The following is a 19740-nucleotide window of genomic DNA, read 5'->3' on the forward strand; positions in this document are numbered from 1 at the left end:
TTAAAAAAACTTTTTTTTTTTAGGAAGTAGCCTATCTGGCATGTAAGTTTCAAGACTTCCTTTTTACCTGAGAATTCGGAAAGTACTTATGTAAATAAAAGAAATGTACAAAATGCATAAATAATAAATAATGTATTTTGGCAGAAAGAACTTCATACACAGAGAACAATGCTATCAGTCACAATTCAGTACCTCAAATTACGTCGAATATAGAACAAATCACAGAACAGTGTTATGTTGTGCAGTACTGTGAGCTTTAGACATCTTTAAACCCACCCTTATTCAAATGATCTCATATGAGCATCCAATGAAAGGATTCACTTTAATTACATTCACATACATAGTTTAAAAAAATAGTCTGTATCTTAAGAAGCATCATCAACACAGTAATTGAGATTAGACAGTTGTGTAACAGCCCAGGGGAACATTGCAAATGTATTACATTGACTCAAATGGAACTAACAGTTACAATGTATACTTTTCATTCTCTTTAGGAAGGAAACCCCTTGAAAGTATGGAAGCTGAATTTCCATTTCTGATTCCAGTGAAGAGACAAGAGATGAATCTCCAAAGGTTTTTCAACAGCTACAAAAAACTAACATGAGAGAAGTAGAAATGCTACTCACCAATTGTAGAAAAACCATAAGCCAACAATGCAAACAGACAAAAGATGTTCATAAAAGTCTTTACAGGATGTGTACCAGATGGCAAAGCCATACAGTGGACAATTCAATTGTCTTGCTTCCTTGCACTGACCTATAAACTGCCCGTATTCATGAAGAAAGGGGGCAGACAGATTAGTAGAACAAGCTATAAAATTTCTTATAGGTGCTTTCCATCCGGCAGAAGGCCACATACAAAGAAAAACTATACTTTTCTACCTGTCTGACTAACAGGTAGATAAAAAATGCAGCAGAACACAGAGCTCAGCCTAACAAAATCTACTTTCTACAAGGAAATGACTGGCTTGGTAGACAGCAGTGGATATTGTCTATCTTGATCTCAGTAAGGTACACACCTTTCCTTCACTTATTAAACTATCTCAACCAAGGAGTTTCCTCAGTTTTGCTTTTCTGATTCTGTCCCTCATCCTGCTCGGGGGCAGTGAGTGAGCCCCTAGGTGAGGGCTCAGCTGCTGGATGGGGTCAACCCACACAATCACCTTCAGTGATTTCTTTCAATTACTTCCTTTGTACCACATAAAAGAATTACATTCTGCAGGTATATCCTCCTGGGCAAGAGACTAGTAAAAAGCTCACTGGCTGCAAAATGAAATTATCACAGGAAAAAAAATTAAAGTCTTGAAAGAATCAACATTAACACCATGGTCAAAAGTGGTAATATTTACAAGCAGTTTTATACAGGAAAACACATCCTTCTCAGAGCTATGCTAATACAAGAAAGATGGAGTTTGGGAAATGAAAGTATTTCACTGAGTTGCCTAAGAAGACATTAAAGAACATGAGGTAAAGTGGGAGATATGCCTTGCCATCTCTTAGATTAAAAAAAAAAAGAAGAAATAAAATGAGAAAACAAAGATAATTACGACTATGGACCTGATAACCTGATAATGAAATCCTGAGATTCCAGGAGATGTCAATTCAAAGCAGTTACGAACAAAAAAGTTCCAAGAAAATAAGTACTTCACATTTAGTAGAAATTCTATAAGAAAGCCTTTGATCTAGTTGCATTCAAGAGGTTGATTTTTTCTTCTAACACTAAAAATAATTTCAATGAGATATATGATGTATTTGATCAACAAACTGTATCAAGACACACCCAAATGAAAATAAAATTAAACAAAAAAACCCCAACACCGTTAAGAAAGATTTCAGTATAGCTTGTCATGTTACAGGCAACAAAAGATATTAGTCAGTCCCAAAGGAAGTATGCCTTTGTCAATTCACAAAAGAGTAAGACTTACACAGGAACAGAAATAACAGTAACTGAAGAGTATTTCCAATGCAAAAATAGCAGAAAGGCACTGAAAAGCCATTTCCAGAATTTAGCCACCACAATTTAAACCACATGCAAAGATTAAAAGTCAGACATGGAAGAAAATGACAGCAAAGGAATCTGTTGGCCTTACTTTTTTATCTTCCATTGTTTTTAAGGAAGAGCTAAGGCTTTTAATGCTTTATTATCTTGCAATCATTAAGCGTAGTAGTATGCTCAAGCATTTTACTCCATGGTGAGAAGGTGAAATGAAAAAGGAACTGCTGAAAATCTTGGGAGTACTTCCCTAAGCCCTGCCTTTTCTGTATCAGTTGTAATAGGAGCCATAACTAAATTCTGAAATCTCAGCAAACACTCAATAGTTCTATATAGTTTAATAAAGACAAGTAATTAAAATAAACAGAATCTAATGTTCCTGTGAAGGAAGACATTAGTAAAGTAGGAGCAGATTCACAGATCAACCAGACATCACCAGAAGTATCACAATTACTTCCAAATCAGGAAGCCAAACATTTTGTATCCAAAAAAGAGAGAAATATCCCACAAACTCAAAACGAACATATGCTTCTGTGAGCATGATTAAGCGAAAGACAGGTAATTGAGTTCTGGAGCACTATAGGCAGCCTCAGGTCACCCACTCTGAAAATGCAATCAGTGGCCAATGGGTGGTGCACAAGGCTACTAGATGTAATGGTATCCATTCAATCTTTTTGAAGAATGTAACTTCTGATTTTGGTAAAAGTGCACTACAGTAACAACATGAGTTTTGAAGGCCTGGTAACAGTATATTCTCCAAGAACATGGGCCACTAATGTCTTGGTCAAAGACCAGTTTTTCTCATGCATTATTAGCACAAGAGAAAACCCCTACCTTCTTTCTACTGGCAGCAACTTGTTCCCATCTCTGCTGTGTGGGCACAAGCATTTACTCATAGTAAACTGAAAGAAATTCACTGAAAATGAGCTTGGCAAAATACTATCATCTACATCAGTTCACATTTCGTTCACCATATATAGGAACAATTTTGCTGGGATAAATGAGAGCTCATGGACACATGAGAGCTCTAAATAGGATTAATTTCACCATTAATAAAATGGAGTAAAAGACGAATTTATAAAGAATTGCTAAAAGATTCAATACTTGTCAGCTTCAAGTAAGACTCAGTAAGGGATTTTTAAGGAGAGACTATTGGGATTACAAGCCTCTGGTATATATGTTTATTACTCTATTCTTCTTACAAAAACAATGTCCTAATTTTGCCCTTGTTAAACTTTTCTAGTAAATGAGACACTTGTAGATACCTACAGGGGCATAATACTTAAGCACACAAATCTTTTCCCCCTGTTAGCTGGTCTGCTGTCCATTAACAACCTTTACGCCTCATTTTATAACCTTGGTCTCTACATTCTTTGCTAGAGGCTATTATTTATTATATGGTTTTGATTTATAAAATGTGGCTATCAATTCCCTCTACAGTTTCTTTTTCTCACACTTCCCATAAAATTCCGTTTTTATTATTAATCTATAACTTTTTTTTAGAAAAAGTGGTTTTTTATGTTATGATTGCTTTTTCAGTGGCTACTGCATTTTAGTATTTTCTGCTACTTTTAAAACCACACTTCCACTACAGATGTACCTTAATGCTGAAGATGCTGCTTAGATTGCAACTCAGTTTAGCTAGCTGCCTTTATCTCCAAACACTGCCTTTCGACACCAAAACCACGGTCTGTACACAACAGCCACGGAGGCAATGGAAACACACAGTATCAGACAAATGCACAGACCAGCAGGCTTCTGAGTTGCATCAAATGCACATGGTCCACAGACCACAGTTATACACCTAAACTATCCTCCTTCTTCATCTCAATCCCTCCCCCTTTTTAAGGAAATATCAAGAATCCTAAAGCCTAACTTACCTAGCTGATGCCTGTGACTGGCTGTGCCAGTTACCTCCATCACATGCATAACAGTCCACTCAAAAGAAAGGTAATGATTCTGCTCAGGTCAGCAAGAAGGTGACATGCAGGACAAAAGTGAAATTAGAAGATGATCTTGCATGCAGATGTTTTATATAGTTGATGTACAGACAGATGTCCAACAAAAAAATAAGTCAACAGCCATTTAGTACATACCAGGTTAGCAGCCTCAAAGTTTGCATAATAGTTAATTTGATTGGTAAAGACATGCTTAGAAAAACTATACTGAGTGCTAGTAAGATGACAGACTGATTGGTGGCAAAGAAGTCCCTCAAGCAGAAGGCAACTTAGATCTGGTAAAGATGGGTAATGTTTCATTTTTTTTAATTATTGATACATATTATAATAAATGTTTATGTGCATATCTATACTAATTATATGTATATAGTCTTCAAATTAGTTCTGTCAGGAGTACTATAGTCAATAAGTTAGAAAAACGAAATGTTAGAAGTTTTGACTATTAAAAATTAACACATTCATAAAAAGAGATGCTACTTGCCTGTAAATGTGTAACACAGTGTTCACCTTTCCCCAAATTTAACACCGCAGAAGTCTAATGTTCAGCTTTTCTAGTTACCTAACATATGCAAGTTCCCAGATGTTCAGTTCTTCGTTAAGCACAAATGCCTAGCGCAGCCTTCATACTCACCTAGTTACTACTCACAGGAATCAAAGACGTTTACATACAAAACAGGAAGATACATCTTGACTACACCCTCCTCAAAAAATTTCCTATAATGCACAAAGCCCATGGTCTTCATGAGCTTTGAAGTCCTTTCCAGCCCAGGCCATTCCACGATTCTATGATGCATCTATCTGATGCTCCTAGTCCTGACAAGTAGATCGGAAAATCTAGGCCAGGTGAAGCCAATCAGGTGTCCAAGGTGCTTCCTGGGGTGATAATGGCAGAACAGAGTGTTAAACACACCTTCCCAGCTCCAGAAGGCCACTTTGATCGAGGCTGAACTCGATGATCTTGGAAGTCTATTCCAACTTCAACTATTCTGGGAAATCCTTCCCTTCCCTCACCATGGTTTTTTTTAACTGCTTATTATTCAGCAGAGGCTTTGATCACAAAAAGCTAGTAAATATCACCAAGAGAATACATGGCCTGACAAAGCAATACTTGCAAGAAAGGAGACAACACAGCCAGATAAAGGAGTATCAAGACTACCTTCCAAACTGACGCAAGTGAACTGCACAAAACAGATTATATCTGTTTGAGCTGTGTTCAGAAAGCAGAATTCCTATCTCCCACATTTACCTATCCCACCGGTGCAAGCCAGCTCCTCTCTCAAACTGGTACTCCTGAAGTCTCTTGCTAAGTTGATTCAGTTTGTTCAGGCTGAAGAAAACTAATCTCTCAAAGAGTAGTTTTCCACTAGGTTAGCCAGTTAAATTTGTTTTGCATAGAGGGAAAAATGGCAGGACAGAAGAGTACTAAGAAAGAATAGAAATGAAAAAAATTGACAATAGAGGTAAAAAATTGCCAGTCTTGCTCACCATCCACCTACTGGAGCAAAAGTCTGCAGAACTCAGTGCTGAACCAGATCACACAGCTGATTCAGCTCAAAAGGATCCTTTTTCTTCTGGCAGATTCAGTTTTAGCTGTTTCAGTTCCCTGCCTGCACAGCCACATAACAGGTTATGCCAGCACAGCACGGCAGTGAACAAGCAGCACTGATGATAGAACCTTTGCCAAAATTCCACATGGCATAAGATTAAACCCGGACAGAGCCCTGTTGGGCTCTAAAGCAGTGACCATAGCAGACTGCGTGGTACACCTGAAGAAAATTATCTCTGAATAACTCACCCTGAGACATAGTGAATGCAGGAAGATAAAATTCCTGACAAGGTGCTGCATGTATTTTCCTAACAGATGAGGCAGGGAGGGCCTGTTCAAACTAAGTATTAGTGTAAACATGCTTCTTCTGTTATTTCTTCATCTATAGCTTTGATAACGATTTGTAATTCTATGGCTAATTTTGGTCATTTGAAATACTTTTACATACTACTGAACTTTATTTCAGGCTAGTTTAAGTTAAGAGTAATTTCAAGGCTAGTTAAAAAATGCACGTCTCACTTTCTCCAGAGTATCCAAAGGTTATGCCCTAATCCACACCACTTTCACAGAGGAACAGTTCAAGAGTCAGTATCTTTCTGCTCACTTTCCACCCTTAGGAAAGTCTCCTCCGTGCTGCCCACTGGAAGATGTCTCTGGCATGCACAAGAATTCTAAGAGGTACACATGATGCCATGGAGGCAAAAAATAGCAAACAGTGTGTGTATATTAGCTCTTGTGCTTGTGGTTCAAGAGTGTGGCTTTTGAGCTACTCCTGACAGTCCCCGGTCAGCATACTTTGATTCACAGTGAAGAGAAGAATCAAAAACACTGAATTCATCTTCAACAAAACTAAATGAGATGTACTCCAAGAGTGCACCTAATGCACTCCAACAATGACTGATGTCACTCCATGGGTTTTGAGCTAGCGTGAGGCACAACATCCCGAACAGTGCAAATGTGAAACCCCCAGTACAAAGATCTGCTTCTCTAAGGCAGCACTACCTGCTAACATAGACTTAAATTGAATGAAATCACAAAATTAACTTAGTGAATTACAGTCAAAAGACTTATATAGGTACAGCACAAAATACTTTATTTTTTTTTAAATTGGCTACTTATCATTGCAGAATTGGGAGTAACTAATTATCCAAATATAAAGAATTTCTGCATTTGCTTGGGCTTTTTTTTCCTGCAATGGCTGCTACTTGGAACATCAGCATCTAAGGGGTGTTAAGTTTAAATTTATACTTTGAAGGAATTACAATATTTATTTTACTATTGCCTCAAATGGCTCCAGGCTCATGTTTTCACAACATCTTAAACATCAAAAAACTCCTGAATGTGCCCCAGTCATTCCATACTTTCTAGATGCTAATAAGATCTCGACCATTCATTTTAAAGTAATTTTTCTCCACATATTTTTTCATACACACAGCTGAATTTACTTTCTGGAGGCTGTAGCACAGGTAAAACATTTTTAGCAGGTGTTTGTCCAGTGCAGAAAAAGTATCCTAGGAATAATCTGAAAACTTGCTAAAATTATTCTGGAGTGTACTAGAAGATGCTACTATTCTGGTAAGAAATACTGAAAATTATTATTATTGCACATCAAAAATCTCCCTTACCATTTGATGAGTCGTCACAGCAACTTACACATAACAATAATGAAATACAAGACATGCTATCAAGGAATTAAGAGATTTTTCTAATACTAAAGATAATCCATGATGTCCCAGTTTAATGCTATACAGAAATTTGCCTCAGATGCCTTTTCCAGAAAGATGTTCTGTTCATCAAAGGACTCAAAAAAAGTCTACTTGAACCCTTTTCTGACAAAACAATGGTGAAATGACAACTAGTATTTTCACTAATTCTCTTTGATCAACTGCCAAGCCAAAGAGAAAAGTCGTGTACAGAAACCATTGTGCATGAACTAGAGTTATACCCTTTGGAATAAAGAAATAGGAACAGGCAGGTGAGCTTCCTTGAAGCTTAACGATCACAGGAAATTCTTCATCAGTTGCTTTTTTCAGCAGTTGCTTTTAACATGAACTTCAGAATTTCCATTTTGATCCTCGATGCTTAGGAAAAAAGCCTCAGTCTCACTCAGATAAGAAGGTCCTGCACCTTGGAGACACCAGTAATAGCTTAAATTCTTACCACGCTGGAATTTAACTGGCAAGATCAGACCTAAAGGTTTGACAGCTTACCTAGGAACAGGGCACATCTCTAAAAAATAGATGTCAGAATAGCATCAGATTCTGAAACAGTTTAAGTATACCCAACTTGAACCACGTCCATATTATTAACATGACCATTCCCAACTTTTTGAAGCTCTGTGCTTGCCATCTGTCCAAAGAATTATGTCATACAGCACTACCCTACAGTCACGTAACTTGAAAAGATTTCTCTCAAAAAATCTCAACATGCCTCCTAGGACTCCTGGTTTATTCTACATATTCTATTGGTTTGGTCTTTTCTTTATTTTGCTAAATAAATGCTGGAACAAATGTCTGGATGACCAGAATGGGAATGGTTTGGAATCCCTCACAATGGCAGGTTAGGAGGGAAAGCAATTCCCCCTGCAGACTTTTCAGTCTGTTTGATTACAGTGATCATTAAAAAAGCCTATCATCAAGTATATTTTACAATAACTAGAAGTATTTTGATTTAGATTTAGCTAAAATAAAGCTAGTAGCTCGAGAGTTATACCTCACTGATCTACTACATCTATCAAGGCAAAGGATGGTTACCATTAGAGTAACCATCCAAGAAAGAATTCCTTTAGGACAGCATAAAAACAGGAGGAGAAAAACTTGGAGATTACAAAAACATTCCTCAAAAACTCCACTTCATATATCCTATTTGTCTCATAATATTCTCTCAAATTTTTTCAAAGTGTGAAATCAGAGTACACTAGCCATAGTAAAGTTTTAATGAGCAGGAGTTACACACACAAGAACACCTGTTGCAACTTTATCTCAGCATCCCTGGAGTTTTCTGAGCATTATCTACAGAAACACTTTGTCCCTGCCCTATCTTTTAAAGATATGTTTCGCAACTTTTTCCCTCAGTGCGCTTAATTTACAGCTTATTTCTCCAAGGAAGCTGATTTTGAGAATCCTTGATTTGCTGTAGGCTTATTTAATGCCTCCCCTTGAGTATTCACACAACTAAAAAGGGAAATTAGGCTAAAAAAAGAGGAAATAAGAAGCACGTATTCCCTTTAATCTTACGGGGGTTTCTGCCTTTTTTTTTTTTCTAGAAACAAGCATTTTTCTTAACAGATACGTACTTACTTTAGGCATTTTGCTGCTTTCTCCCAGTTTTTTCCTGAGGTGAAGTTTCTGACAAGGAGTACATAGTAAGCCTTTGGCTTCTCACAGTCTACATTGCTATGCCACCACTCTACAGCATATGAAAGGACCACGTACATGGGAAACTACCTAATACCTGTCTGAATACCTGGAAACCTTCTTCCAGAAACATACTGCCACGCCACACTTCCCTAGGACAAGATTTGCAGGTACCTAAGTAAAAGGACACATACCTGCCCAACAATAATGTCTTCCCTTTTGCAGTCTGCTTGGTCTTCCTAAACCCATGAGAACTGCCTCAAGAAGGGGTAAGAAACAGCAGAGTAGAAGTGTATTGGTTTGCAGAATTCCTAACTAGTGCCACATTCAATGTTTCTTCAACAATTATGGAATGAAGACTTTACAGACTTCATCTCACATCTTGCTATCAATTCCTTCCCGAGTGGCCTATCCTGGGACATTAAGAGCAGCTTGCTAAGGGAAAATGGGATTTTTCTTTTTAATGGCAAGCATCATTTGCAGAGGTCCTAGAAACCTTTCCCTTCTGATGCAGATCTGCAGGACACTTTACTGCAAATCATTTTAATTCCTGATGTATGCATATTATTTTTCATTCATACAACTTCCCAAAAGATGATTCTGAATAAACAATTCACTTCCTAGATTTCAGTATGAATATAAATCCTCTCCACCATACATTTACCCCACCAAAGAAAAAAAAGGCAAAAAAAAAAAGCCAATAATCCCCTCTCCCCCCAGAAAACCCCCCAAACCCAACCTAAAACACCAGGAAAAAAACCAACAAAAACCCCCACACCATATACTTTAACATATACTTCCCACTTTTAACTCTCAAAAGTCATATATGATAGCAAGGAAAACCAAAAAAATACATGCAAGAAAGAATATTCAAAGGAAAAATATTCCACATAGATTTTAAATTCCCCACAATACACAGGACAATGAAGAAAACTAACAATTTCATAACTACACAGTAAGCACTAAAAAGCCCCGGAAGTATTATAGTTCAAAGCCCACATGTATTCTGCTTCTTCGCTTTATTACATAATAAGTGATGTAATTTAATTAGAAGAAGTATTTCTGAGAAACATGTATTTCTACAGTTGTGATCCTAAATACATAAGCAATACTTAATATATTTATTATATTGGTCTACGTATATAATTGGTATGTTGAATACATAATGAAGTGTCATAACACATATAAAACTATTAAAGATTACTGCTCTAGGTAACTCGCATATGGAGCTAAATTAATGTTGAGTCAGTTCTTTCAGGTCTTGCTATATATCAAAAAACACTCTACTGCTCAAAATAGATTTTCCTATACACAGCGATTCCCTAATCATTGAAGTCAGACAGTGGAATTCTGCTTTATCTTATAGCAGAAGGAACAGACAATGCATTTTATTCTTTACAAAATATCATTCACCCACATTGTAACAGTGGGATAGAGCCCTGTTTTGCCAGATTTTGCAAAATGTACACAGAATATTATTCTTAAGGGATTATGATATTTTTTTTCCACTTGACAAGTTAGGCATAAAATAGGTCTCGGTAAATTAGTATGAAAACCAAACAAGTAAACAAAACATCACATACAAATCTCTTACTTGCAAAAGGAGACTTTCTAAGATAACTGCCAAATTAAGTCTATTTTTCCCAAGCACTTTTTCATGCAATTACTGTTCCTTTTAGATTTTAACTTATTTTTCTCAATTATTTTTCTTGAGATTTAACAACAAAAAAAAAACCAACCAAACACAAAAACCACACACAACCACAAGCCTGAAAGCCTGTTCTACTTTTTAATTAATTAAAAACATTCCACAGGAAAAAGGCTGCTACCTGATCATTTACTTTATGATTATTATCCTCCAATTCCCCAAGGACAGTTTTTTCAGGCATTCTGCTAAACTTTCAAGAAGAATTCTGTCATACACAACACTACTAACACAAAACAATTTCAATTTAAGCAGTAAAGAGCTGCATACTACATCTACATATAGGAACAGAATGTAAATTATTTCTTTTACTTAATCCACATTTCAAGACCTTATAAATATTTAACAAGAACTAAAATTTGTTCTCATTTTTATTAATCATGTCCTCCTGTTGCATAACAATCTCATAAATTGCAGACAACAAAAGTTATACCTGCTTATCTACAAAAAAAAAATTTAAACCCTCTCAGCAGAACTGTTTTAACCATCAGAATACGAAAAAGATTTTCCCACATACTGAAAATTAACTTTTTTAGCTGTTAAAGTTAAAAATAAAGTAAAGTTAAAATCTTAACTTTTACTTCACAAAGGCACTGCACAGCAAACTTCTTTGCTTTTGAAGTGTAATAAATTTCAAGACAGACATTTTCAGAAAAGCTGTGGGTGAAATCCTAACATAATATAAAAGTTCCTCTCAACAAAGATGCACTACTCTCTCACTTGAAAAACAAACAATCAGACAGATGCGACTAAATCAACATTAAAGGTGGAATACTATGTCTGCATATCAGGCTTTTGTAAGCTAGACTGTCCAAAACGTGGCCTGATGATCACATATTCTGCTATTGTCCAGCTAACGAGGTCACCAGACCAACTAAAGGTTTTCCCAGAACTAAGCCAGTTCTCATGAAATACACAATCCCTAACTTTTACAGTAAATACCGCGGAAAGTTTTCCTGCAGTACCAGAAAAGGAGACAAATACAAACCTAGAAAAGTAAATGAAAACATAATGTAATGGGTATGCTCTGTGCTGCTAAATATGATCTACAGGCATGGAGCGTGGGTGAAGATGGAAGTCTTTCAACTGTATATGGATAAGTAAAAGTCCAAATCAAGAAACACTGAATACACAAGACTTCTTACCCCTGTTCTATAAAAACACATAAACCTCCGAATTAATTGCCATTTCTTACATAAGTAGGTACTAATTATTTCCCAACTATACAGGGATGTTTTAATCTCTTGCTTTAGATGCTCTTAATTTCAGTGTTTCCATTTCTTCCCATTCAAAAGAAACAGTATTGTAGCAAACAAACTAAACAGTAAGTACAGTGGGATTTCAGTCACTTATTTTTGTTCCACACTGCACATTAAAAAAACAGGGGGAAAAGGCCAGGACTTTCTTCCTCTTTTAGTTTAAAAGGTAAAGCACAGATAAACTATAAAATGGAAACTGGGCAATTTTATGGATCACATTCATGAGACATTAAAGCTTATCATCATAGCCATATCAAAAATCAGAAAGAAATGCTTTTGTGACGCACGGCTACAAATGGCAAAGAGGGAGATCTAATGTCTATGGACAAACTCAACATTATGACAGCCTTATAGCTGAGAAAGATGAAAATCAATGTTGCTCCGAATCCAGAATGTTTTACTCTTAATGGAAGCGCAGCATTTCTCTATGTCCAGAATTTTCTTGCTGAACTAAGCTTTTGGAAGAAAACTAAGGCTTCCAGGAAAAGCTGCTGCCTTTAATCTGTTTTGAAGATGAGTGCCCAACAAGGCATAATTTTGGAGAGAAAGTCAGATTACAAGCAAAAAACTAAGCAACTTCAATTTAGACAATTAGACAGTAAGTCCCAGCAAACCTACTGTCAGTCCTCACCCTCCCACACACACCTCTATAAGAAAGTTTATCACAAATTCCAATGCATGTCCAAAACATGACTAGCATCACCACCGAGAAAAGATCTTGCAACTTGCATGTCATTAATGAAGAGTCTTGGAGGAAAGTCATGAGAATGTTCCTCATAAAATAGGAGACAGGCATATAACTTTTTTGTTAGAAAACAGATAGCATATATATTTCTAAAACAGTCTGACCAACATATAGTGACATTCTCAGTATATCGTTCCCCATGTTTCTCAAAGATAATGTTTACAAAACATTCATATCAGTGAACTTCAAATCTGCCCAGGGAACTTCTTTGCGTGAGGTTGTCAAGTAGACAACGCCCTCACCATCTGAGAAGCGAGTTTGCTTCAAAGTGATGCATTCAGACAATGTCCACACTGTATCATTTCAAAAAGCTAAGCGGTCTCAGACCCGTGTCATCTTTCACACTGCAGCGTTAAGAGAACAAACAAGGTCTGAGGTTACACATTCACAAATATTTGCTTTATTGTCTAGGCCTATGGCAACAGCTATCCTTCAAAATATTCTAATCTTTACATAGAGGAAGAAAGGAAGAACAATACACCTTAAGAAGAAACCATTAGTGAAGGGTTGCATTTCGCCAGAACCCCTTACTCCCTTTATAAAATATTTTTACAATCAAAGGTGAAAGGCTGTACCACTATAGGAATGAAGCGTTATCAGCCAACCCAAAATCTGACAAATTTTTATCAGGAATATTCGAGGGGGGGGACAAAACAAGAAAAACATGTAACAAAACTTCAAGTGTTGACCAGCTACATTAGATACTTACTGGAAAGAAAACAAGAAGAGAGGTAAGTAAGAAAATGAGGATGGAGAGGGAAAAAAAGACAAAATAAGAGCGATCAGGGAGAAATAAGAGTATGGTTTTTTCCATCAGGCTAGTGGAGATGGCAACATCATTTAGATCTCTCTGGACAGTTCTAGTCAAGGGTCTGCTTTAGCCTCTCAAAACAAGAAAGGTCACAGATTATGCAACTTTTACCAATGTCACCACCAGTGAAGGTGGACCTAATACTGATTCAACTCCGGGCACAGCACCTTTTCTCCCCTTTTCTAGCCAAATTTAGCATTACAAAATTCTGTACTTACTAATCCAGGTTCAATAACCTGACACCACTAGTAACTGATTAACAACTGTTCTGTTTGAGATATTCCAAACATGAAAGGCTTGCAAGGGGCAACCAGAATAATTCAGATTTTTATTTTACTAAGGAAGCATCGGTGCACAACAGCACATACAGAGCATACATATAATCCAACCTTTACCATAAATGCATACGTCTCCTCTTTTGCATTTGTTTACCTACCCCACATTTCTTGTTACTCTGTGTGTGTTTCTTTTTTAAAAGAAGGTATCAAGAACATTTAATTGACAAAGCTTTGGCCATTGTTAGCCCAACTCTGTTACTCCATCACAAAAAATCTCCCAATCTGACCTTTAGTATTGCAGCCCTTTTTAAATCCATTTTACCGTAAGGGTAACCTCATGACAACATAACACTGAACCTCTTTTATTTGCTCATGTGCCTGCACTACATATCAAAGGTAGGAAACAGAAAACCTAGGTTTGGAACCTAAGTGAGCAGTATCTTTAATCTGAACACTTCATTAAACACTGGGGCTGAGTAGGACAGTTCCACAGTTGCACTCTTTTCACAAATTGCAAAACTTCTTAAAACAATAAGACACAAATATTGGAACGCAATTTTCTAACCACAAACCAGTGAGACTTCCTATTCACATAAGATACAACCCTCTAGTTTACAAGTTTCACAGTTTTGCAATCTGTCATTTTGATATTTTCTACTATTTCAGTAAAGAAGCTTAAGTCTACAACTTTCTGTATAGCAACTGAAAAATAAATATGAATGACATTTGCAAATCCATAGATGCTGTATACACTAAAGTACTTTTCCTGATTTCAGGAAGACAGTTAATTCACGTTGAGAAAAATGTCCTAATTATGGACTCTATTCTTATCATTGACTCTTAATTAAGAGACCTTGACAGTTTGGATATAAGAGAAGTTAACAAGCAATATTTGTAAAAAAGCCCAAGATGCTACATTCTACATAATTTTGCATTTGAACACAATAAGTTACTTCGGGTAAACAATAAACAAAATTTCTATTTCTCTAGTCCCTTGCAGTGGTCTTAATTTGTCACAAGTGAAAAAAGTATATATTTGTTTCTAGATGGAAACTAGCAATACACACATAAACACAGCGGTCTACCAACCACAAAGAAATACAGTAACTTATCCAAAACAAAACTGAATGCAATGAAACTGAGCTACATGGCAAACTTTACTCACTCTGTATGAATATACTCTGGAGCCATGTGCATCAGTCTCTACAACAGACAAGACTAACAATGTGCCCAAATAATTTTTTATATGTCCTCATTTAAAAATAAACACAGAAATTTACTCCAAATTAATTAAACAGAGTTGCTTCTAAGCAAATTTAAATTCCATCTGCATTTGACCATAAAGTGCAGAAACAATTATTTTCTAAACTGCACATACCAGGTCCAACAGGAACATAAATCTGTATTCCTGTGCTGGTAAGACCACAAGTATATACTGCTAAGAAAACAAACATATGGCTATGATCTTAATTTGAAAAACTAAGAGATTCATGTTATTTATCTAATTTCTGATCACTAAGCTATTCTAAATGATAAAATAAAAAAAAAAAACAGTTTGGATACCTAATCTTTCCATTTCCACACCTATTCCTCCAGACACCAGCCAAGAAGCAATTATTAGTTCATTTCTATGAGAAAAATTCAGAAGAGTGAATTTTTTAGTTTGCTGTCTTTCCACAGCTGAAAAAGCACAAACAGCTAGGGGGTCCAAACCCTCCAAAGTACAAATGTTCTCTTTTGGGGTTAAAGGAAATTCTAGAGTGAAAAATAATTAAGGTTAGTTCAATGTATGCTATTAAAGTAACACATTTATATAAAATTTTATTTCATGTCTAAAAACATACACAAAAAGTGGGCTAGGAAAATTGTTAGAAACCAAGGTGAGCCCTTTCAAAATGGCAAAATAATTCTTTGCAAAAATGTTCAGTCTGGAATTCAAAACAATTACATGAAGGGGAAAAGAGCTGAAACTGTTCTGTTTGGTTATGACTTTTGGTTTTCCTTTAAAAACAAAAAATTAAAATCAGGCCACAAGCTCTTCTCAATGGAATTGCAAATTATGATACAAAGTTGAAAGAGTTTAACAGTGATCAAACAGGACTTATAGTACAAAGTAAAAACCAATATATTCTGAAAGACTATCTGAATTTGTTGCAAGACTTGATCGTTATTTAAATTATTATAACACTATATGTATCTGGTATTGCATTCTGAGAACAATTACATATGAAAATTATTACAACTCACTGATCAAAAGAAAATAACAATCCAAGTTACAGAACATCAAGTTGTACAAAACATGCAAAGAGCATTCTGTCAGCAGGTACCCCATTCTCACTTTAACTTTTACAGTAGTAGGTAGTGGCAGGCATGTCCTAGCCTTCAGGAACAAAGGGAACACCCCCCACCCCCCCATCTGACTTTTGCATCTGGTCCAATCCACTCTGTCCTTATTAAAGATCTGACTGCCTGGAATTTGAAAGCAACGCTAAGGGTTTCCACTTGTATCATACCCTGCTTTTCTAGCAGTTTACTGTCAAAATCATCCTGCGGCCAAGCGCTTCTCAGGGAAGGAGGGAAGGGCACCATCCCTCCGGCACTCCTCGCCCTCCCGGCGGCGGGATCAGCACCCGGCAGGGGAACAGCGCCGGGGCTTCCCGCGGGCACGGGCGGTTCCGAACGTGCCGCTCGGGTTAAACACTGCCGGCGGTAACAAATAACCCTCGGGTTAAATCCAGGCCTCCTCTCCCATGAACGTACCCCCTTTTCAGTACGAACATCCTCCGACTCCTAAGCGAGCTCACAACGCCGCTTTCCGTGAACAGTCATGTCTTCCCAGGCTCCCGGTGAAACCTTCTCAGCTTGACGCCCAAAAATCTCGCTAAAATCTCTCGCGCCTTCCTCGCACAGGAACGCTATTTACGCCCTGATACTCTGGAACCCCCCGGGGCTCCGCTTCTGAGCGCAACGCGCGCCCCCCGGAGCGCCGAGCGCTGCGAGGCACCGAGATACCCGCAAAGGCCCCCCAGAGAGACCCCCCGGCCTGCAACACACGTACTGGCTCCGGGAGCCCCTCTGTGCAGCCACCGCAGGTCATGTGCCAGGGGTTTATTAAAGGATCATCCGTGCGCTATGAGCAGCAGCATCATAAATGCCCTCCTCCCCCTCCCAACAGAGAGCACACAAGCATCCCCCTCGCCCAAAGCAAAGGCCAGAGGGGGGAGGGGAAGGAGCCATCCCAAAAGACCTGTCGTGCGGAGCGTGCCGCTCTCCGGTATTCCCGCGGCCGGGAGCTCAGGCCGCCTCCCGCCCGGAGAAGGCAGGCCCGGCACCTGCCGGCCCGCAGCCGGCGCCGGCCAAGGGCTCCCTTCTCCAGCGCTTTCGCACTCACGGCTCCGCCGCGTTCGGAGGCAGCACTGCCGCGTCCCGGCCCCTCCGGCACTCGCCCACCAGCGCGCCCCGTCCCCTCGGCGCGGTTACCCCGGGGCAGTCCCGGGGCTGCGGCGCCCGCCCGCCTGCGGCAGCGCTGCCCAGCACCGCCCGGCCCCGCGCTCACGCTGCCGCCGGCGGCCGGAGCGCCGCCCCCACGCCCCGACCCCGGTCCCGGGCCTCGGGTACCGCGCGCACGGCGGAGCGGCGCTCCCTGCGCGGCGGCGGCGGCGCCGCCACGGGAGAGAAAGGCGGCCGAAAGGGCACCCCGCAGGGCGGCCCGCGGCGCGCACCGACCCGCGACCGCCCCTCTTGTGCCCCCGGCGCCGCGGCCGGCGCGGGCCGTACCTGTGAGGACGCCGACGCGGATCTGGTGGTCGTGGTTGGTGAGGATGATGCCCTCGGACGCCATGTTCGCGGCGCAGCTCCGCACTGCCGGGGGGGGAACGGCGCGGGCGCAGAGGGGGCGGGGCGGGGGCGGGGCGGGGGGCGGGGCCAGCGGGTACAACGGCGCGGGCGAGGGGAGGGCGAGATCCGCGCGCTGCACCCGGCGCAGGCAGCACCAATCCAGTGCCGAGTGCGCCGGCCCCCAGAACCGCCGTCTGGTTACGCGGAGCTGAGAATTAAATTCCTCAGACCTCAGATAGTGGGAAAAGATCGGCAGCAAGGGTGGTCATCATCCCGGCTTTTGGCTAGCATGAAATCACAGAATCGCGGAATCAGTTAGGCTGGAAAAGACCTCTGAGATCATCGAGTCCAACCTATGACCGAACACCACCCTGTCAACTACGCCATGGCACTGAGTGCCACATCCAGTCATTTCTTGAACACGTCCAGGGATGGTGACTCCACCACCTCCCTGGGCAGTCCATTCCAATGTCTAATCGCCCTTTTTGTGAAGAAATTCCTCCTCATGTCCCATCTAAATCTCCCCTGGTGCAGCTTGAGGCCATTTCTTCTTGTCCTGCTGTTTGTTACCTGGGAGAAGAGACCAGCTCCCACCTGCCCACAGCCTCCTTTTCAGAGAGTTGTAGAGACTGAGAAGGTCTCCCATGAGCCTCCTTTTCTCTGAGTGAGAAATACAAAACCACAAAGTTTTTCCACCAACTTTTGAGTCCCCTTGGGCTCAGCCAGGTGTTTTTGGAACTTTCTCAGGCCATTCCCCTTCCCTCACCTGTGAGACCTTCCCCTTTCCTCTGAGCTTAAAGCTAAAGCAACAGTTGTTTAGATAAAGCAACTTATTGTCATAGCAAGTATCTTTTTTTGTCTTTCTGTATGACAGTGGAAACTCTCAAGAAGCAAATATTTAAACTCATTTTGGATGTGTAGGCAAATGTCTTCCACATTTAACAACAACATCATTGACTGCAAATGACAACCCACTGTCAAAATTCAAGCCCTCTTACTTCAGCAGGTATTTATATTTTAGGATATTCCAGTTGAGTTTTCAATGCTACCTTGTTAATAGACTCCATATTAGTCTCCTTTTGACTGCATCCTAACAAGCAATTATTGAAAGAATTTGTAATTTGCGTAGGCATAAATGAGCCATTTCAGGAGTTTTCTCTAGCATATAATTTTCTCAGATGGACAACTAGCACAAAGAAAAACCAAAGGGCTGAAGAAATATCCTTTATCTCAGGGAAAGTCACACTAGTAGCACTTTGATGGGGTGGTGCACCAGCACACGATATCAGTATTTCTATATTGGCACAGCAGCTACAGTGTGTGCAGCCATAGAGACTGAGAATTCAGGCTCCAGGGATCTCTGGTTATGCAATGGTATAATACAACATATGTGGGTGGGTGTAAGCCTGAACCCAAAACAGCATGGCTACTGAAGATATACTGCATCGCTGGTGCTCATACTGCTGTTCCCTCACGGGTTCAGTCACTATGTGTTGAATATTCTGCCTTAGACAAGGAAAAAAGATTTATTTTTTTTTTGCAAACGTATCTGAAATTATCTAAAGTACAAGCAAATAGCTTGACATTTTGTAGCTTCCTGCAGAGGATTCTCACACCCTACACTAAAAACAGTATTGTTTATTCAGAGCATCTCACAGTCTCCCTGTGTAGCCTGTTGATTTGTTGCTCTTGTGGATGTTAAGAAGGAGGGGCAGAATTCAGATTTCACTGACAACATTAGGTTTATTACTTTCTGGCTTATAAATGCCTACTAGTGGGGTTTGTATTAGATTTTTTTGTATAGAGATGTACTAGATGATTTTATTAACATAACAAAGTAAGTTTACAAATTTTTTGAAGACTGAATAAAGAAGAAGCTGAAATTGATAATAGGGGGTTTGTTACTGTGATGTGAAAAGATGGTTAATATAATGGATCCATGATAGCTCAAGAGAATGGAATGATGTCCTGCAGTCAGGTTTGTGACAGAGTAAGGAAACAAGTGTGTGTGATGCAGAAACCTTTTACTGCAGGTAGACATTCTAGAAAATATGCTGGCAATCCACACCAGAGTCCATGTTGACTGTCCAGAGAAAAACAAGTTTTCATCATCAAAGTCAATATACAGCCGATAGTCACATTTTGTCCCAGTCATGTCAAAGTATAACTCAACTTAGTAACATTTCAGCAAACTTTTTACCTTTACCTGCCAGCTGTTAATTATCAATACCTCTCCAATAACTAAACCACCAC

At 39.4% G+C, this 19740-nt stretch overlaps 1 protein-coding gene across 8 annotated transcripts in view; it reads right to left on the reverse strand.

Annotated features, from left to right (window-relative positions):
* The window catches only part of GPHN (gephyrin), a 288205-nt gene extending 270667 nt beyond the window's left edge, over positions 1-17538 (reverse strand). For 7 of the 8 annotated variants that reach the window (XM_017829764.1, XM_017829762.1, XM_017829761.1 and 4 more), the window contains exon 1: positions 17428-17538. In XM_017829764.1, coding sequence (XP_017685253.1) covers positions 17428-17491 — 64 coding nt within the window. In that variant the 5' untranslated portion in view covers positions 17492-17538. Of the gene's footprint in view, positions 1-15213; positions 15279-17427 lie in introns of all 8 variants that reach the window. The other variant, XM_017829760.1, reaches the window with a different exon arrangement.
* Positions 17539-19740: the final 2202 nt, after the last annotated feature.

Source organism: Lepidothrix coronata, unplaced genomic scaffold, assembly GCF_001604755.1.
Source record: "Lepidothrix coronata isolate B3197 unplaced genomic scaffold, Lepidothrix_coronata-1.0 Scaffold168, whole genome shotgun sequence".
Classification (NCBI taxonomy): Eukaryota; Metazoa; Chordata; class Aves; order Passeriformes; family Pipridae; genus Lepidothrix; species Lepidothrix coronata.